The sequence below is a fragment of the Mycteria americana genome, chromosome Z (assembly GCF_035582795.1).
Source record: "Mycteria americana isolate JAX WOST 10 ecotype Jacksonville Zoo and Gardens chromosome Z, USCA_MyAme_1.0, whole genome shotgun sequence".
Classification (NCBI taxonomy): Eukaryota; Metazoa; Chordata; class Aves; order Ciconiiformes; family Ciconiidae; genus Mycteria; species Mycteria americana.
In genome coordinates, this window is record NC_134396.1 from 48,705,188 (window position 1) to 48,727,123 (window position 21,936).

Genomic DNA, 21,936 nt, shown 5'->3' on the forward strand with positions numbered 1-21,936 from the left:
CACAGATATGGGAAATGTTAATTTTGGTAGACTAACACTGGAAGAACATGAAGTTGAAAGTCAACCAGAGAAGATAATAAGTTGCTGTTCTCTTTTAGTAAACATTCAGAAAAATGATGTGTTAGCCCAAAGAGGAAAGGTGTCTACATCAGACCATGTCCTTTTGTACCTCTGCCTTGATCAGTAGGCAAAATAAAATCACACCAACAGAGGTGTCATTCCCTCCCACAGTAGTGAGTGGAAAGAAGCTGCTATTGAGAATAGTGCTTTTTTGCCCTTATCTTCCAGGGAAGTGGCAAAATTGGATTATTTTTTATTAATATATAGACATTATATTACAGTACTTATGGACAGCTAATTGCTAATAAACATTGCTACATTAAAATTTAGCAAAATAAAAGTAGTCTTTCACATACTCCTTTTAAAAAAGCCATACTGACCAAGTTGGACAGGGGGCTGTACTAATAGAATTTTCAAAAAATACTTCAGTGGTGTAGACTAAATATGAAATCTGAGCCCAATTAAATCAGTGGCAAATTTCCTACAGATTATGCAGAGCCAAGATTTTTCCCCTAATTACACAGAGTTAGTCAGTATTAGGTTGGCAACCATGTCGCAAGAGATCAGAGACATTTCAAATTAAGTAGAGTTTCAAGATGACAGCAACAGTTAAGCAGCAGTAGAGCTAAGAAGGCACTGTTAATGATATCTATGATTGTCAGCATGGAGAATGAATTTTTTTACAACCTCATAACTAACATTTCCTGAAAAGAAAAGTAATATTGTGGGAATATTTAATGAGAAATGAACATTTAATGAACATATTTAATGAGAAAACATTCCAGTCACTGCACTAGTAAGAGCTAATGTGATGATAGTTTATTTTCGTAAATACAATAATACAGCATCATAAGACTGTGGAGATATGTCTGTCAAATCTGAGAAGTGAATGTCACAGCCACACTAAACAAAAATGATAAAACACAAATATACTGAAAACAACAAAATGCTGTAAAGCTTATAGTCATCAATGATAATTTAAATTATTAGCAATATCTAAAAGTTCACAAATTCATAGTAACACATTGATACTAGTGTTAACTTGTAATAAATACATTGTAGATTTTATTTCTTGTCTATCATTTGTCACAGGTCTTGACATAATGACACGCAGAACTAGTCTATGAAATAAATAACAGAGTTCAATATGTTTACTATTCAGTAACTACAATCACTAACATCAGGAATAAATACCTCCTGAAATTATTTTCATCCCCTTCTGTGTATGTTAGTACATATAAGTACACTTCTCTATTTGAGTGAAATTATCTAGCAAAATTACTGGCAGTATCCACTTTTAAATTATCATGCTCATCTTTGAAATCCTTATGCAAAATCCTTTGAAACAGCTTCTATAAAATTTGGAGCAGACATGAGTATTGTAAATGTGCAAATGATGGCAAAAAGGGTAAATGCAACCAGGCATAATCTGTCTATGACAGCAGCTGCAAACTTCCACTCACTGCAGACCTCTTCACCCTCATCTTGTTTCCTGAAGCGCATAGCTATGAACTGAACTTCCTCCAGGATCCTCACAATCACCGGAATAGTATCCATTAAAGCTTTCTTTTGAACAAGCTCAGTATCTTCTGGTAAGGGGCAGGTAATCTTTCCACTCTTGCTACCCAGATCATTCTTCTGGGGACAGCATGGATTTTCCATTGCGTGGTAGCTATAGATCGTGTTGCCATTGCTGGACTGGTGCCCAGGTAGGACATTTATCTCCATGCTGTTTACGCTCAGATGGTGCTTAGGGTAGCTATATTTGCAAGAGAGGGGCTTTATATTTTCCCCGGGTTTTTTCATTCGCAAAAACCAAGCACACCAATTCAGCAGGATGACACGGACCTGAAAGAGAGTGATCATAACAGAAATAAAGGGAACTTTTGTGCATTTTAAAAATTTTTGAAATATTTCATTACTTTTATAGTCTGTCTGTATGGTACTTCAGAAAGACTGAGTGGTTTCTGTGTTCTGCAGCTATCTGCTTTCAAATGGATTTTTTGGGGGTCTGGCTTCTTCCTAAGAATGAGCTTTTTCTGGATATGTCTTGAACATAGAGGTGTTCAGTGCCCACTTAGCTTATAAAGCAAAAGAGATGTAAAATCTTACTTTAGAAAATGATTTGTTGAAGTCCTATCTTTAACAAACAATTCCAGATCTCTGCAATTGAGCAGACGGCACAAAATTGGCTGCATGGTTTTCAACCATTTCTCAGATAGCATGGAAAGAGATACACTTAAATATTTAGGGGGGACACAAAGTTTAGATTCTGCTGAAAAAAACCCTACACAACAGAATAACACCTGTTTTTAGCACATTCCCCACACCCATCTCTATTGTTTAAGTCTACATAAATGCCTTGGTTTTTTGGGGTTTTGTTGGTTGTTTGTGGCTGAACTCTCCTTTGAAGAGTTCAGCCACATAATACAGCAAGCCTTTTTTCAAAAGAATAATAATAAATCAATTAAATTGGGCAGTTCAAAATCTGAATGCTACTCTTAACTGCTGTCATTTCCTTGTGCTCTGGTGTACAACTGCTCTGGCACATCACAAGAGCACTCTAACCTGCACCTGGCAGATTGTACCCCATATGTTTCTTGTCAAAGTCATCAAATGAGCTAACTCCAGAGACTGCATCCAACATTTTTTCCCAGTGAATTGATCTTCAGATGTCTTGTCTGAAATCTGAGCCTGCTATGATTCCTATTGTTAACATTGTTTGTTGTGAAAGGCAGTAAAAAGGCTATGAAATCAGTAATGCCTTGTGTGAAGGGCAGCAAACTAAATCAGTAAAATCTTGTAATTATAAAGTCCTTCAGGTATCATGTATACAAAATGGACATTTACGATGTGCTTGTGAGAGTCCCTTCAGGAAGATAGGTGGCCTCTTTAATGACTTTATCATTCTGCTTGCAAGTCAAATAATCTGATGTCCAGGAGAGAACAGACATGACCTCTGGTTTCACTTCTGAGCCTTGGCCCAGGACTCCCTGTGTGATCCTCCTCCAGTCACTTTGGCCATGTTTGACTCCGGACCACACTTTGCTTCCAGGGTTGTTTTAGATGCAGAATGAGTTGTCTCCTGTGTTTGCACAGTACAGATGTAGGGATGGGGAAATTACAGCTAGCACTTTGAGTTGCTGCTGTAATGACAAGCAGAATTTCAGAAAGGAGAAAGCATTAATTACCACAGGTGGGAGTAATAAAAGTAAAAGCCAAAAACAATGACCAGTGGAAGATGGTTACACAGTTTTTATATTCTGCAGTGAGAGGTCTTCTGGGTCACAGCCCTACGCCATTTCCTGTGAGGCTTCCTGCTTCTCTCCCACTAATGAATCTTTTATTCTTCATCCTGAAAGACTATTTTCCTGTGATTCATATTATTCTGCTTTCATTGGAGTCTTTAAATATTTCATTATTTCCTCCACAGTCACCACAGACAAATAGAAAACTATAATGTAGCAGCCTAAAAAATCGATCCTGGATTTAATTGAACTTACTTAATTACAATGTCCTCTGACTGCTTAGGGACACAAAATGGAACATTATGGAACAAAATAAAGGTCTTAATTGCTAGCAATATTTCAACAGTGTCAGTGGCAAAGGAGAGAGAGAAATTAATTCTCCAGTACTGTGAAATTCCAAAATACTAAACCAGACAAACTTTCCTATTAGAAAATATTAATATGTCTGCCTTAGCTCTGGAAGGAGACATGAGGTGAAAAAGCTCTATTCTACAGGAATGTTACTTTTTCTTTCAAGACGAAGTGTTTACTCATTAGGGAAATTACATTTATAAATACAGCCAAACCCATTTCCCATAGAAAAATAAATACACAGAAGACAGCAACAGAGCTTTTAATTTGCTTGAACTTCCAAACGCCCTATTTCCTTGAAAACACAGACACTCAACCATCGATCTGTTCTTGTCATACTAATTAATTCAGGAGACAGCTGCAGCATAGGGGTTGTTGGAAAACAGCCTGGGCATGATGGTAGGAATTGATGTTCTCACCTGCATTATCATATCTGGGTTTCTGTGAGGGAAAGGCACAGGTACAGCTGCCCTCAGAGGTCAACAGCCTGCTGTGACCCTCTCCACCAAGGTCCTCTCCTAACCATAATACAGCTGTACTGCTAGCTCCCGTCACAGCCACCTGCCTGGCCTAGAACAGAGGGGAGAGTCTCCAATTAAAGCTCTCCTGATCTCGGCATCAGCACCTGAGCAAATCTGTGCATGTCCAGGTTTAAAATATATCAAAAGAAAAGCCTGAAATGTGAGACACCTGCTTTAGGCACAGCAAAGAGCCAGAGAGCTCATACCTTTTCCCAGAAAACCCTTTCTTCTCTCTGTACTTGGTCTCTCCATATCTCTCGCCTGTGCAACAAAGGTTGTCAACAGAGGCAGGCTGATGGAGCTGTAACTCATGCCTGATGTTATCCACTCTCAAATTGCTCCTTAGCTGGACCCTCTTTAGTGCTCTTTTCCATGCTAGCTCAGCAGAAGATATCAAAAGTGTCAAGTAGCCAGCAGCTCTCACTTCTCACCTGAGTAGCCAACAAATGCCCTGACTGAACACCTTGGCTTTAAACTCCTCCCTTGGTAAAGGAGGCACAATTGGAAAGGAAGGCACAATTCTCAGCAGTGGAGTAAGGGAAGAAGTGACCACCTACAGAGAGGCTAAATACTAACACGCACATCTCCTCCTTCTTGTGGTTCAAAGGCCAACACAGAGCCCTTGAGAGACAGGCAGGGAAAAGAAAAGAAGCTGTTCAACTGTAAATAGTTTAGAAAGCAGGTGTTCAGGCAATGTGGTCAGTTAAGTTTTCTAGGTCCAGACCTGCTCCCACACAAGCCCAATGCCTTCCCCTGGAACTTACTCCAGCAGCTAATCCCATTTAAGCAGGAGGTGAGAACAATCCTGTAACAATTAATCAGGGTTAGAGCTTTGCAATAAACTGATGTCTGGCTCTGCCAGGATGAGGAGGGTGCAGGGAGTAAATAGATGGTAAGGGTATCTGCTGGGACTGGAATTGCAGAGAACAAATTTCAGGTAAACTATTTCCTTCTTTCTGCAGATGGGAATCTTAAATTCCCAGGTTTTATTGAGCAAAAATCTTTCAGGGTGTCTCTGTAAGAAACACCTCACATAGGTGGACAGGAAAAAAAAAATAATGAGACTTTGCCATGAATCCTAATGACTGAGCTTTGCCCATGCCTTGCAGAAGACTAATGCCCACTTTTGTGGGATCAGCCTCTTCCCTACACACTTGGCATTCACCCTTTTTCTCTTGGGATCTCTCAGCCCTGTCAGCTTGCCTGGTCTACAGCTTTCACAGTCTATCATCTGCACTTCCCAGTAGTGCTTTCCAGAGTCTTTGCTTCCTGATGGCATTTTTTTAATGTATGCCAGTTCAGCTGTCAGGCCATTAAATAAGGTTCCTCAAGAGTGAGAATTTGTTGCACGCTGTGTTTCCAGCCAAGAGAGCAAGAGACTGGTAGAGAGCAAGAGCTGACTTGCAGGGCCTGTGAGCAGGTTTAACATGAGCCATTGTGTCTAAGCCCCTTGAAAAGCTGATGAAACAATAAAATTGTCCATGGGGGCTGTTAGGCTGCTGCATACCCTGTCCCTGTAGACATCTGAAGCATGTTTACCCAGATTTTTGCCCTCAGGTCTTGCTTACATGCAGGTTCATCCAGAATTTACATGCTCTGCTGTCTTGAAAGTAAGATGATTTTAAATGATACAGCACTTTAAAAAATAATTGTTAGTATGCTTAATTGCTACTGGACCTTTTTTTTTTTTTAATTTGCATTGATGCTGCAGTTTATTTTTAGAGAGGCTAAATTAGAAAGCTGTTCTCTACTCAGGCTGACATTGGTAATGCTGTTACATTCAACATCATGTCAGCATAATCATCTAGCATGACCAGTGTGGTGAATGAGATACCAGAGGATGCTGTACAACCAGACTTCTGTGAACCAGGGTGGGTAGATAGTTGACTGTGACTATTTGTATCTGCTTCTGCTTTCTTTCCTTTTCTTTTTGTAAATACAAAGCATTTGTTTATTCTGCTAGAATAAGCACTTGTTTATTCTAAAATCTATTCTTAGGAAAAGGAGAGAGAAAAAAAAGCATCATTTTCTTTTAACTTGAAAATCTAAAGGAAACACATTCCTCCTGAAAGCCAGCTGGCATTGGTGCCAGACCTCACTAGGCTAACAGTCTGCTGCTATAGAGAAAAGAAGGTCCACATGCTAATGCACTGAGAATTGATCAGATGGCAGCAGACAAAATTGTTTTTCCACACAGACAAGTGGATGTGGCTTCAGCAGAAGGCAGATTTCCAAGCGAGGGAAGTTCAGGGGTCTCCTCAGTCCAGTCAGACTGAGCCCAACACTGTTGCCTTTTTGTTTCTGCTGGTGGTGCAGTAGCAGTGAGCTCCAAGCTGTTAGAAGCATAACTGGGTTCAGTATTCCAGACCCTCACTACACTGAGGTATTGGGGTTCCTGATCTTCCAGCAACTCAGGGAGCCAGCTCATAAGTGGAACAGTTGCAAGACAATTAAGTTGGCTTCACCTTCTGTCTTTATTTTGGGAGATTACAGCTCCGTCAGGAACTGCAGTGAGAACCTCTGTAAGGGAACAAAGCAGACAAACTGCCCAGCACAGACCAGTAAGTGTTTGTTTAGTGCTTTGAAATGTCACATTTTATCCGTACTGGTGTCTGCTGGCTAAGAAATCAAAGGTGTTGCCCACAGGGTTAGCGCCTGCAAAGCAGGTGCCGAGAAAGATTACTCTGCCATGACTCAGCCACCTCATTGTAAGTTTAAATAGAAAACCCAAATAACAGATACTGTTTTTAATGGAAAACTAAATTTAGTATGTTTGTTCTTTCCCTCCAATAGAAAACCTAAGTGTCACACATACTGTCTGTAGCTGACTCTTCAGATTAATGGAGAACAACTTCTGCCCCTCATCTGTAACTAGTTTACTATAGCTTTTAGATTATTTTTTCTTTCAGTAAGCTGTTGAATATTTACCACCAAAGCTGCTTACCCATTTGGGCATCTTTCCTGCTTGTGGGTCATGATGGTGAAACTGCAGAACCAGCACTGTTACCACCACAGACAGACCAACGATGACCATGATGCTAGCAAAATACTGAGCTGCAAGTAAGAGGACTTGGTTAGGAGGGGAAAAAACAAACAAAAAGCAAATAATATTCCTTGGCCGTGACCCAAGCTCTATGTTTGAGAACTGCTGCGTTACATCCAAACATTCTTTTCTCTGGTCTTCCACACTGGAGCATTTGAGGCCTTTGAGGTTTTCAGCGTATCCGCTTAGCTCCCTCCTCTCCAATGAGGGAAGGGCTGGAACCAGCAGAAGGCACAAACTGCTTGGTTTTGTTCCCAGAGAAGAATGTCAGGCTCCCTGTTAATGACCTGCTCCCTGCCTGCTGCCGGGACAGCGAGGAGCTGAGCTGACCAGACCCACTGAACACCAGCATCCCTAGCCCTGGCCAACCCTGCAGTACCAGCAGACGTGCTGGAGGGAAATGCTGTCCTCATGGCGTCACTGGACCCCCTCAGGAAGTGTTACCAGACCCCCTCCCTTGCCCCACCAATGCTTACAAGGGGTTAGGCATCTTTTTCAGCACACGCTTCAGCCCTCAAGACCACTTCTTTTGGTTCCTATGAAAGCACGCTACACCCTTGCTGAGCGCTAAATTTAAGCCTGCGATGCAGGAAAGAAATCAAGATCTTGAACGCTAGAACTGAGACTTGAAACTGTATCTCCTAAGTGGCAGTACAGCTTCCTCATGCCAGGAGTGAGGTTGATGCACTGGAGTGTAAAGAGGAATTACCCACAGGGCTAATGACATTTGAAGGCTGCTGTGGCAAAATACCAGGGAGCATTACCGTTGGCTGATATGATGGGGCGATGTGGGAGAGCACATGACACTGCCACAGACTGCAGCCTCCTCCCACCTCCAGCCCTCCCTCCTGCAGCACGCAGGAAAAGTCAAAAATTCAATATGGGCTCCAAGGCAAGTTTTGTTCTGGCTCTGTTTCTTAATACCACTTCCCACTGCCTCAGCAGCAAAAGCTTGTTCATAATAATGAGGTTCTCAGGCCTTCCTAAAACCAATGCTGCAATTGCTTCAAGAGGCAGGCATGACTTTCTGTGGCAAAATGAATTATGCAGCTGGGTTAGAAGAATAGTCCCGAGGGTGAGGTGAATTGAAAGATCTCTGTTGCACTTACTCATGAGAGAATAGAGCCAACAACCAGGCAGAAGCAGAGCAAACCAGGAGCTCAGGTTTCAGGGAAGCTGGTTGATCTGATTCCAGTATGCCCCATGTAACAGAAACACAGCAGTGTTGATATCGCTAGTTTAATTACTTCCATAAGTCACTAAATAACTTCCGTAAACTCTACACGTTTTGATACCACCAGACTTCACAGGCCTGAAGTGGTCCATTTGAAATGGCTTTGGGTAGGATTTTTCACAGATCCTTGGAAAACAAGTCCTGGTTGAACCTGGAAACAACTTGGTATCAGCTGACTCAAGATCCCAGCCAATGATTAGCAGAGGAATTCATGCTCTCAGTTTTTTGTGCAGTAAACCCAGGAGCAGAGGTCAGGAAACTGCTATGGAGACCTACTAGTAAACAGGGAAAATAGTTCTCTCAGGAACAGAATAGAAACTGTGGGGACCTGTGGACCCATAAAGAAAGATGTTTTATGTTTCTGCCTGGTGATAGGCAAGGAAGATGGCTGGGTGTGCATCACCTGCATTTAGGGGGTAGGGGGGGCTTTTGTTCAACGTACAGTGAAGTTTTCACTTGTAAAGTAAGGATGAAGGAAATAGGGCATAGTACTTCAGCCTTATTATCATTGTCAGGAAATCAAATGTCACAAGATATCTGTGAAATGAGAACTGGCAGGTAGACTTATGCAGCCCAGGTAGGTGCACGTGCTTTATTCATTGCAGGGGGAGAAAGCTCCAGAGCCCTGGAGCAGCCCAGACCTACTCTAGGGCTGGATTTTGCCAGCCCTGAAGAGCCAGCGGTGAAAGGGGATGAAGGAAGTAGCAATGGCTGGCACATCTGTTATGTTAGCCTTTCACACCTCTAGTTGGAGATATGAAGGCTGTTGCCTCCTTTCTTGTGGCAAGACAAGGTAGACCTAATAGCCATTGTTCACAAAGGAATTGCTAGATCTTCTGCCCATGTGTCTCTTTAACTGAAAACATGACTCTGTGCTTACAAACCAGACCCTGCATTGAGGCAGTGCCACAGGTAGGGATGGCCAAGACCTAGCTGGGCCTGGGTTCAGTGACGGTTCACCTATAAGGGAAGGAAAGGCCCCAGAACTGAGTGGGTACATCCACGAAGCAAAATGGTGCTGTCTCTGAAACGGTATCCATACCCACTCAGCATCTCCTGATCTTTCCTTCCAGGGTTCAATCCTACATCCTCTCTTTCCTGGCAGCAGAAAAACATGGTGCTTCTGCAGCAGTCAGGCGAACTGATGTGGATGAATCCTGTGCTGTCTCCCATGCACGTCCCTAAAAGCATGGCTTAATCGTCCTCCAGTCTGGTGGCTTTGCATCTCTGTTCTTGGCTGTCTTTATCTCTCACACCAGCCAGATCAAACCCATCACCTGGTGAAAGCTACAAGGGCTGCTGTCAGTTTTCACTTCTAGTACCCGCTCTGATATGACCATGACTCGACCTTCTCCAACAACCTTGTGAGCAGAGGAGCCTAGCTGCTGAAAGGGTCAAGGTACAATGTGCATAGATAACACTTTCCTTGGAGCCACAGGACCACAGTCTTCACTCACCCTACCCTAGCCCCACACAGCCCTGAATTAGAGACTTCTGTTGCTGGGCCTCCACTGACGTTGCTGAGCACAGAAATAGGATGCTCTCCTGTGAGATGTGGCACAGGAGACAAACAGTGGAGTAAGAACTGAGCTTTGGTCTCCCAAGTGGCAGCCACAGTCCAGCCACCAGACTTTTTTTGCCAGTATTTTAGGGTCCATCCTAAAGCCTACAGCACTTACACAGTTAGGGCTTTGAAGCTGCTGCTCCCACAAAGTCCTACCCCTACGTGTGTCTGTTGGCAGTGGTAAATGCAAATCTGATTTTACAAAGAAGTTCAGCCCCTCTCATTTAAACTGCAGAAGGGAAATGCTCAGCAACTTTCACTAAGCATCTCTCTGTATCCTACTTAAGAGCTCCTGGTTACTAGGTCGTCCCTGGTATGGATGGGTCAGCTTGGAGGCTTTAACAAATTACTTCACCATGGGCAGTGTCAGGAACAGCAGTCCCAGACCGGAGTGCATTTTGAAAGAGCAGGGGCCTCGTTGTTGTATGTCAGCTGCTCTGAGGCACATCTGGGAAAGGACTGACCCCTTTTGGAGAGGAACTGGCTCATTTGCACTCTCTGCCCTGGACAGCTGCCACAGGCCAGGAAAAGGGACCAGAAGACCTGTGTTTGGAGCCCCTCAATATCCCTGACATACACAGCAACATTCCCCAGGGATACCGAGGTCTGCACTGGTCACTGCTAGATGCTCTTCATGTGTTTGCAAACCTGCATGCTGCTTTCTTCAGCAGTTGTGTGTGAACAGAAAAGCTGTTTTGGATGCTCGCTTGATATCTTTCAGGTAGTATGAAGTATTTGCACTTCTACAGTTGATTTTCTTCCCTTTCATTCCCAAAGGAGGCATGATGTAACATACTACCTGGACAGCTGTTTTAACATCTGGGAGTTGTCAGCTTCTGTCTCAGCACTATCAGAAGATGATCAGGTGCTGTTGTATAACAAATATGGATCTAATACAACCACAGATAGCCAGAAAGTCTTTTTAAAAAATCAGTGACAACAGCTGTTTGTTTTTGCAGGCAACCTCTGACATCACCTACATCAAAAGGATGGCAATGACTTGCAATTCATAAGTTGAGAGGCTTCCAGTACCATTTTTTGATCTTCTGTGCCATTATCTGAGGTTAGAGAAGCACCTTAGGATTATTTTAAAGATCTTTTGGAAGATCTGCTGCTTGAGTGGAACTGGATTAACTTTAAGGACGGATTAGGAGCATGGTAAATAAAACAGAAACCCTAAGAAGAGCAAGATGATTCCAGATGGATGCTTTGCCTTGTTGATTTTATCACTGCACACTGACTGAGAAAGCTATATATTACCCAGATCTGTTAACAGATCTGTTATATTGCAGATATTAACAGATTATATTAACAGTTATATTAACAGATCTGTTAATCATAGGATAGGCAGAGCTTCTCCGCTGTGACCAGTTACAGTTCTGCTGTTCCTATGAAATAGTGGGGGAAGGAGGAGATTGTTGAGCTCAGGTATTCACAGTGACCAAGGTGGATACCTCCCACTGGCATTTCTGTTTGTATTCCTTCTTTGCAGGAAATGTCAGGTTTTGCCTATGAAATGATGGACCAGTTTAGAGCTGCTCTGAGTCAGGTCATTTCAGTCATTCAGTGCTGAGTGCTTCTGGTGAACTCTCAGAAAACAGGAGAAATGTCCCAGAGCATGCACAGAATGAGATATTCACTGCTCCTCCTTCTGGAAATAGTCCAGGTTAATGAAGTGAAGCCTGTGGAGGATGCAGGAAACCTCAAACACCAGCAGAGGGGCTTCCAACCACCCTTCTTCTTTTCTCCTATGGCAGGGACCAGCGCTGGTGCTGGGCAGATGCTGTTGCAGTCTACAACGTGTGATGGCAGAGTTTCTCAGAGACCAGGGAAACCAAAAGGTAGAGGAGGGATTCCCTTGCTGCCTGATATACTGTTGTACACAGACAGCAAAGAAGCACAGAAGAGGACGTAGGCAGGAAAACAATTTCCACCATTGTTGAGATTTGCTGTAGCTGGGACACCTTGTGCTGTCCATTAGCTCTCACTGACCAAAGAAAGCGAAGAGCATCATCTCAGTCCAGCTGGTCCCTCATAAACATGAAATGTCTTAGAAGAGTGAGAGACTTCAGGATTGGACTCTGTGTCCACCAAGGATTGGACTCTTTGCTCACCAAGCCCCTTTCCATCATTTACCAGCAGTCCTGGCTAACTGGGGAAGTCCCTGCTGACTGGAGATTAGCTAATGTGACACCCATCTTCAAGAAGGGCCGGAAGGAGGACCCGGGGAACTACAGGCCTGTCAGCCTGACCTCGGTGCCGGGGAAGCTGATGGAGCAGATCATCCTGAGTGCTATCACACGGCATGTAGAGAATAACCGAGGGATCAAGCCCAGCCAGCATGGGTTCAGGAAAGGCAGGTCCTGCTTGACCAACCTGATCTCCTTCTATGACAAGGTGACCCGCCTAGTGGATGAGGGAAAGGCTGTGGATGTTGTCTATCTAGACTTCAGTAAAGCCTTTGACATGGTTTCCCACAGCATTCTCCTGGAGAAACTGGCTGCTCATGGCTTGGACGGGTGTACTCTTCGCTGGGTAAAGAACTGGCTGGACGGCCGGGCCCAAAGAGTGGTGGTGAATGGAGTTTACTCCGGTTGGCGGCCGGTCACAAGCGGTGTTCCCCAGGGCTCGGTGTTGGGGCCAGTTCTGTTTAACATCTTTATCAATGATCTGGACGAAGGGATCGAGTGTACTCTCAGTAAGTTTGCAGACGACACCAAGTTGTGTGGGAGTGTTGATCTGCTGGAGGGTAGGCAGGCTCTGCAGAGGGACCTGGACAGGCTGGATCGATGGGCTGGGGTGAATTGTATGAGGTTTAACAAGGCCAAGTGCAAGGTCCTGCACTTGGGCCACAGCAACCCCATGCAACGCTACAGGCTTGGGGAAGAGTGGCTGGAAAGCTGCCTGGCAGAGAAGGACCTGGGGGTGTTGGTTGACAGCCGCCTGAATATGAGCCAGCAGTGTGCCCAGGTGGCCAAGAAGGCCAATGGCATCCTGGCTTGTATCAAAAATAGCGTGGCCAGCAGGACTAGGGAAGTGATTGTGCCCCTGTATTCGGCACTGGTGAGGCCGCACCTCGAATCCTGTGTTCAGTTTTGGGCCCCCCACTACAAGAGGGATATTGAGGTACTGGAGCGTGTCCAGAGAAGGGCAACGAAGCTGGTGAAGGGTCTGGAGCAGAAGTCTTATGAGGAGCGGCTGAGGGAGCTGGGACTGTTTAGCCTGGAGAAAAGGAGGCTGAGGGGAGACCTCATCGCTCTCTACAACTACCTGAAAGGAGGTTGTAGAGAGGTGGGGGTCGGTCTCTTCTCCCAGGTAACAAGTGATAGGACGAGAGGAAATGGCCTCAAGTTGCGCCAGGGGAGGTTTAGACTGGATATTAGGAAATTTTTCTTCACCGAGAGGGTTATCAAGCATTGGAACAGGCTGCCCAGGGAAGTGGTTGAGTCGCCATCCCTGGAGGTATTTAAAGGACGTTTGGATGAGGTACTTAGAGACATGGTGTAGTGGTGGTTTTTGGCAGTGTTAGGTTTATGGTTGGACTCGATGATCTTAAAGGTCTTTTCCAACCTATATGATTCTGTGATTCTGTGATTCTGTCTACCTTTTGGTTATGGTACTTGTAGAGCGCACAGCAGCAGTGTTTTTGCAGTGTTTTCAAACTCTTCTCCTCCCACATACTTTTGAAGAATAGAACTGCATGTTTGAAAAGTAAAACTGTTCTTTTTTTTTCAATAAAGAAAAAGCATCCAAGACTCATGGCTTTGGGAAAAGCACCATTGATCCCAAGGCATGAAACTGCAAGAGCTGCTGCGAATGAGAATTTCTGTTTCACAGAAGAGGCTGAGCAGGGTCCTGGCGCCAGCAAGGCAGCAGGCAGGACAATGAAAGTGAGGGAGGAAAAGCACTCCACAAAATTAAAAAGAGACAGAGTAAAGTGAAGTGGCAGCAGCTGAGGATATACAGGCAGATGACAGAAAATGTAACAGGAGATTAATCGCATTTTCTCTCTCTGGTCAGAACCACTAATGCCTTAACTTAAACCAATCTGTAACTCCTGGAGGTGGTAAAGCACTACATTGCTTCCTCGTCTTAGTAATTTGCAGCCTCGTTTGCTGTATGACTAACTGCAAGAAATCACCCCAAGCATCTGCTGCAAACGTACTTATTCACAGTGTAAAACCTTCATTCTTACTGAAATAACATAGGCATGATAAAGAATGGCAAGGAGGGGTCACGGCTGAAAATAAGTCATGATAGTAGACCCCGAAGCAGCAAGTAAGTGTTGTGGTTTTTAAAGAAGCAAGCAGAGGAGCTCAGCAAAAGAAAACAGAGAAATGCAGGTGAAGATAACTGGAAGTGAAGATAACAATTTTTATTATGCACTATGTGATACGTCCAGCCAAGGTGTCAAGCATCATGTGGATGTTAATCATAGGAAGTGAAAGTTCCTCACATTCATAAGCCCTGTATTCCCCTTTTGAACACTCTCTGCACTCACCAGCTTTCAGGTGTTCCACACTTTCTGCTATAAAACTCCTTTTAGAGAAAAATACAGATTCTTGATCCCAAACCAATGGTGTTATTTTGGAGACAGCTGGAAGGAAATAATGATTTGCAGTGCTTTGGAGTGATTTGGGCATGGGAAAAAATCAGAAATGATTAAGCACCTTCTCCTGTGCAAGAGCATGCCTTGAATTTCCAGGTGTAAAAAGTGTTTATGAGAGAAACAAATCATCTGACTGGCCTGAGAGGTCTGAACATTTCATTTCAAGATTTGGCTTTTGGGCAGAAGCATGCCATATCTCCTTCAACAAAGTACTTTGAAAATGATGCTTCCTCAGAACACTGGCTGGGGTGGAGGAAGAGCAGTCAACTCAGAACTTATTGCAGCTTTGGTCTCAAGCTGAAAGCATCCTCCTGTGGGTGCTCCTAGCTGTTTCTCTGTGTGACTGCACTTTCTGTGCCACCTGGGGCCTAACCTCAAAGACTGCAGTAGCTCTGGACCAATACGAGAGTAAAGAGCTGAGTGGGGTTTTCAAAGTAAGCATTTCAGGGTCTGTCTCTGCACGGTGTCACCCTGTTCTCACAGCAGTGGGACTGCAGCACAGTAAACCAGAGGTGAGAGCAAGGTGGATGTGGGTGGGTGGAAGGGGGACCCCACAGCCTGTGTCTCACTGCAGAGTGGAACAAGAGGTGAACCTCCTGCTGACTAGGGCTGGGGGCTTAATGGTGTTTTCCTAAAAACAAAATATCTGGTGCTGGAAGCAGCTGGGATCACAGAGGGAGAGTGGAAAGTGGGGACAGCTACAAACTTTTCAGTGCCATGTGGCCCTGAATGTTTTCCCCTCTGGAGGTGATATTGCAGGTGGGGAGAAAGAAGGGTCAGGAAGCTGTGCTGGTTATGCTCATAACTGTGTTGCTCACAATTTTCCAAAGCAATGGTTTTTGGCCATGTCTGACTTCAACATGGGCTGTGGATTGATCTGTCTTTCTAAGAAACTGTCTTGTTTTGGTAGTAACTAAACATTAGGAGCTGAATTTTTTTAAGCCTGTGAGTCCAAACTAGCAGCTTATACTGAGACATTGATTTTTGAAGACATTCCTACAGCAGTGCAAGATGAGCGAGATTCTGGTCACTGCTTTATCAGGTACCGCTAGATGTGGGTAACCATGACCACCAACTGTGTAATCTTAAGGAGGCTCTCGTCAAAGGACAGTCATGAAGGGGAAGAGTTACAGTTAGGAATCTGTCTTGACTTAAGGGAACTTCTTCCTTAGTGTCTTCTTAACGCATGATTTCCTAGCCTTAATTACAAGGTTGCTTTCAAATGGAAAACACAGTTTAATGAAACAGGTCAGGGATATGGAAACTGTAAACAGGGAGGCACAGTGCTCTTTAAAAAAAGGAATTCAAGCGTATGTCTATTGCCTAAGGAAGGAACTTGTCCTTTCTTCAGAGATGGTCATAAAACCATTACCAAAACCGGATTTGGTTATCCAGTGCTATTTACATGGATCACATTGTCTTTATAGAAATAAAAAAAGTCCTTGCAGTTTAGATCTAATTACCTCAAAAGTAGTTCTCAGATGAATTAACTAAGCCTTTAGTTTCAATGGGTAGGACCTGAACTTGTACAAAGGCTCTAATTGAAATAGCAGTATTTGTTTAATTTCGATTTGGTCATTGAACCAGGAAATCAACACACTGGGACATGAGTATCCCTTCTTACATAATGTGCTAGACTGGGTGCAATGGTGTTATGTGGTAGGCACAGGAAGGTCCATGAAATCCCCATGAAATTACTGGCATTTATAGAGCGAGACAAATCTGTGCATAATTGCATAGGTTTTTAGAAGCAGAAAGAACAATTGTTGTCATATACCTGAGCTGTATCACACAGGCTTTATGATTTTACCCAGTGATTAGTGCACTCAGACCAGTAATTTCAGTGTGTAACACATCTGGAGTTCTCTGCCTTTCTGTATATCCTTTCCTCAAGTAATGAACTCCAGCTGTCTACTTACATAGACTCTTGATAAAAGTATTTTTAAAGAGAGAAATTAAAAGTAAGTCAAATCATGAGTGCAGCCAGACAATTCCCATGAGGCATGATTAAGCTACACTAGGAAGGGTAAGTTTAGGACACAGCTGCTGCAGTACAGTCATGGTCTGAAAGTCTTTCAGGAGCTAAACTCCAGAGATTTTAAGTGCCAAGAGGGACCTCCAAGACCCTGTAGTGAAACAAGCCTTGTTCCTATAGTCGACTTGTGTTGCATTCTGGCCAAACTGTTGTGTTTGTAGATGTCATGGGACTTCAATGCTTTTGATCCAAATGGCTGAGCCGGTTGGCTGGCTATTGCTGTGAGTGGTTAATTTTTTAAACAGAAACAGAGGCATCTTTGCTATGGTTCCCAGACTTCTCCCTTCTTTGGCATCGCAGATGAGTTTGCAGAAGGGCAGGATTCAATTTTTGGAAGATTGCTGTGCCTTGCTTTGCACATATGCATGCTGCTGAAAACTGATTTTTGGAAATATCTTGTTCCCCCAAAAAGGGAGGGTCTCCTGGAGAAGGACAGGAGCAGACATGCTGCTGGGCAAGGAGTAGCTAGTTACTGACGTGAATGCAAGCCCCCAAGAAAGCTGAGTGAGAGCAAGGAGCAAATGTAGTGATGCACCCTGTCCAACTGGAATATTTCTTGGCACAGAAAGGGGCTGGCTCACTGTGGAAAGGAAAGCTCTACACACCACCCTGCAGTGTAGAGGAGCAGCAGGGTCCTGGTGTTCAAAGGCGTTGAGAAGCCTGCTGCTGATTTCTAGGCTAAGCTTTGTCACTTGCTCTTTACAGAAAAGAAGTTGGCTTGTTTTTAATGTGTATTAACACAACAGTCAGTAGGCTACACAGAAATGGGAGTCCATCATGTGGGGAAGTTGCATGTGCGGAGTAAGACAGTCTCTGCTCTGGGCAGCTTTACAAACAGATGGAGAATACAGAGGACATACCAAGGAAGGGGGGAGCCAATTTGCAGAGAGGCAGAAAAAAGCAAGTGTCTTGCCCCACCTGCTTCCTTGTGATTATTTAGGCTGAGAGGTGCTTCATTTATCGTAAATGTAAGTTGAGGTCAAGGGAGAGTGGCCTTTCCTAAGAATCAAGATATGATTTCCTCATTTCTTTGCAAATATATCAGACCTCAGAAGCTAGTTCTTTTCTTGGTGTCATATTAGACCAGTTTTCCTTTTCTCCCTCCACAAAGACACTCCAAACAGCAGCTGTGAGAATTTCCCGTGTTATTACAGTTAAGTAGTTAAAGGTGAGCTCAGAAGGCAGAGAAAAGTTAAGACCTACAGCATGCTAGGTGCTAGTGTTTTTGTACTAGCAAAGGCTGTGAGTGTTCATCCAGGTCCAGGTAGGTGTGGATGCGTGTTTGTTTTTAGAAACCCAGACCCTAAGAATATAATGCAGATTTTTAAAGTGCATAGGGTTATGTATTCAGAGCATCTCTGCTCCCACATGCATGAAGACCAGCAACACTGCCTTTTCTGCAGACCAGCAATGGATCTTTCTACTTCAAGATCAAATTATTTGCATCCTACTCAAACCACATGCTTTAGAAGATTTGTTTATTCCTGTAACCTGGTGCTAACCATGCTGATTCTCCACAACTTGAACAAGCTGTCCAAGTGTCTTCCTTTTCCTGACACTAGTTCCTGAAAATTTACAACTGGACCAGAGAGTCACACTGAAGAACTGTGAAGAACCTGGTATATCCAGTTCAGTAGCTAAAATATCCAATTTGGGGTCACCTATAAGATGACTGTGGAGAGATTATGCTGTGCTACCCTGTTAGAGTAAGGATAAGGTTTTCAGAGCTTAAGGTCATGTAAAACCACACGGCCCAGCTTTAAGCACTTGCTGAACAAGGGCTGTTTGGGTGCAGAAGTCAAATGGGTGAGCAGTCTTTCCCTGCCTATTTGGAGTGGAGCAAGGAGTTAGGAGCAGGCCTTTAAACTAGGAATACTGTGGAAGGGAGATTACAATCCAAATTCAAATGGAGAAACAGTGGACAAGGGTTGAAAGAAAATGGTGCTGGGTGGCCAGAGCAAGAAAGGAATGGTGAAACAAGGTGGAGGGGCTCACCTGCAGAGTGAGCAAATGCATGAAGTCTGGGAAATATGCAGGAGCAACTGGAACTCTGCATGTGGTCATGAAACAGTAACATTGGTGGGACAACTGAGGTGTGGAGGGACACCTCTCACTACCAGAATGTTCTGATGCATAGGTACAAGCTCTTCAGGGGGAACAGAGCAAAGACTGCATGGGTTGCCCTCTATGTGAAGGAGCCAGTTGGATGTGAGGGGCTCATCTATGGGATGGATGAGAGCTGCTGGAGAGCTTGTGGGTCAGATTCAGTGAACACGCCAACAAGAGTGATGCTGTGGTGGGATTGCATTATAGACCACCTAAACACAGTGGATACGGGGATGGGGCCTTCTTAAAGCAACTCAGGGAAGCCTCTGTATCACAGATCCTGGTTGTTACAAGGGACTTGGACTTTCCTGATGTCTGCTGAAAAGGCAACACAGTGTAATGCAGGCAGTCAAGAGGATTTCTGAAGGATGTCAGTGATAACTTCTTGATACAAGATACAGGCTAACCAGAGGTGGGGCACAGCTGGCTTTGCTCTTCACTAGCAAGGAAGAACTGGTTGGGAACATGATAATCAATGGCAGCCTAGGCTGTAGTTATTATGAAATAGTGGTGTTCAAGACCATGAAGGGAGCGAGGAATGAGAACAGCAGAGTATAGACCTTGGACTTCAGGTGAAGAGAATTCTCATTTTTCAGGGAACTAGTAGCTGGGATCCCGCTGGAGGAAGCTCTGAAAGATAAAGCAGCACAAGAAAACTGCAAGGACTTGAAGTACAGCAGCCTCCAAGTGCAAGAAAAGTTCCTTCTATTACTCAGAGAAATAAGCAAACACACCAGGAGATAAGCATGGCTAAGCCAGGAACTCATGGTGGAGCTCCAGTGCAGAAGAGGGAGGGATGCGGGAAGCAGGGACAGGCTGCGAAAGGAAAATTTGGAAGCATTGCCTGGGCATTAGGGCTCGTGTTAGGAATGTTAAAGCTCAGGACCTGAGACTGCCAAGGGAGTCAAGGGCAACAGGAAGAGTTTCTACTGCCACACAAACAGTAAAAAGCTGAACAAGGAAAACATGGGCTTGCTGCTGAATGGGGAGGATGATTTAGTGACAGTGGACAGAGATAAGACCAAGACAGTGCATACTTTGCCTCAGTTTTCACCATCAAGGTTTCCTATGTCTCTGTGCTTATAGACATGGTTCAAGGATGAGGAAAATAATCAGCAGTGGATGAGGATGGAGTCAGGGATTGATTGTGAGATCTGAACCTCCCCAAGTCCATGGGACCAGATAGGTGTCACCAAGAGTCCTAAGGGTATCTTTGCAAGGCCACGGAGATGGGGTAAGATCTCTGACAACTGGTGAAAGACAGATCTTGCACCCATATTAAAAAAAGTCCAAAAGGACAATCCAGAGAACTACAGCCCTGTCTTTCTGACTTTGGTCCCTGGTTAAACTGGGGAGCAAGTCCTTGGGGAACATTTCTGGACACTTGAGGGAGAAGGTGGGGACTGGGAACAGCCAGCCTGCATTTATCAAGGATAAATCATGTCTGACCAACATGATTGCCTTCTATAATAAAATGACAATAATTGCAGACAAGGGGAGAGCAGTATATGCCATTTACATCAACTTTAGCAAGGTTTTTGACACTGTCTTCCACTTCCCAAGGTCCTTTCCAACCTGAACTGTCTTGTGATCCTGTGAAACAAGAGCTTCCATTGCACAGGGATGGTCGAGCTTCAGAACATGCAGCCTGAGTGCACCCCAGTGTGTCAAGGTTCAGTTTGCTTTGGGGCTGTAACAGGGAAGCATCAGATGACAGTAGCCACAGGATTGTTTTAGACATCACTCATCTGGATACCTGAAGTCAGTCTCCAGGGTGTTACAAAGAATCCATGTGCAAGGATTATTCTTTTACAGTGTTTCACAAGATAAAATTTGTCTAATGAACAGATGAAAGAAACAGACTGTTTGACCTATATGACAACTTCAAGAGGTGCGTTTCTAATACATTTGATATGCTCTAATTATTTGGGCATTAGGAAAAAACTTGCAACAATACATGCTGTCAAAGAGGCATATTCGTGAGAAGAGACTCCCTTATCATGTCCTTGACTTTGTGATCTAAAAAGGGTGAAAAGATGTGAGAGGTCCTAACAGTTGAGCCAATACTCTCCTGGAGAAGGGGTGACTCAGAGGCAAGAGGCCTGCTGACTTGCAATAAGATGTCCAAGTTATTCAGAGGCTTTCAGAAACTCTTGCGTATGGGTGCTGTTGCCCTTACTGTTGCATAGTCACCCTCTGTCCCCACAGTTAGGTCTGAGGTTTTAATCCTTGATGTGAGATAATGAGGTTGTCTGAGTAAATGCTCTGTTGTCCTATTCATGATATAACTTGTGCGAGGCTTTAATTATACAATGGTGAGGTGCACCTTCCATCAGCACATAGATATATTGTTTAGTATTTTGTTTATTTCTACTGTCTGGAATGTGTACTTTAGTCATGATTTGTATGCAAAGATAGACCTTAGCTCAGGAGATGATAATTAAACAGGTTCTGAGTTTTCCTGTGGTGTTCATACTTTATTTTGTAAACCAGAACAGGTTTATTTTCTCTACCCTGCTATGATGTCAGGGAATAACAATTTCTGCAGTTCACAGTTGAGAAACAGAGGCCCCATGAGATCAAGGTAAAGGGATGGTCCTATGAAAACAGAGGATGTAACGATGTCTGTCTAGCCCACATTCCCAAGATGATAATCTCTCCCATAGTTTTCAGCACGTTAAAAATGCTCCAGTGGTATATTTGAATTTTGACTGTAGTACCTTGAGTTGCTCTTGGGGTAGAGGGGGTAGAGAGAAGAGAAGAGAAGAGAAGAGAAAGAGAAGAGAAAGAGAAGAGAAAGAGAAGAGAAGAGAAGAGAAGAGAAGAGAAGAGAAGAGAAGAGAAGAGAAGAGAAGAGAAGAGAAGAGAAGAGAAGAGAAGAGAAGAGAAGAGAAGAGAAGAGAAGAGAAGAGAGAAGGAGAAGAGTGCAGGTGGGGAAGAGATGCATAGCAGCAGGGGGGGTGGGTGATGTGGAAGAAGAAAGATGAATTTTCTCTAGCCAGCAGCACTGAGACCTTCAAGAGCTTTCTGTGCATACAGCTTCATCCAAAGAGCTGTTGAAGGGACTTTATAGACAGACTCAATGAATCCAGAGCCAGGGCTGAGTACTATTCCAGTGTCCCACTCGTGCCTGTGCACTGGTGGTGTTGGCTTTGTGCTTTGCCT

General features: G+C 44.0%; 1 protein-coding gene across 1 annotated transcript in view; it reads right to left on the reverse strand.

The window, feature by feature from the left end:
• Window positions 1-1,386: 1,386 nt before the first annotated feature.
• Window positions 1,387-21,936, reverse strand: part of LOC142421926 (neuronal acetylcholine receptor subunit alpha-7-like) — a 65,325-nt gene continuing 44,775 nt past the window's right edge. The window contains exons 9-10 of the mRNA XM_075527174.1: window positions 7,125-7,234; window positions 1,387-1,908 (exon numbers count right to left, since the gene is read on the reverse strand). Coding sequence (XP_075383289.1) covers window positions 1,387-1,908; window positions 7,125-7,234 — 632 coding nt within the window. The remainder of the gene's footprint in view (window positions 1,909-7,124; window positions 7,235-21,936) is intronic.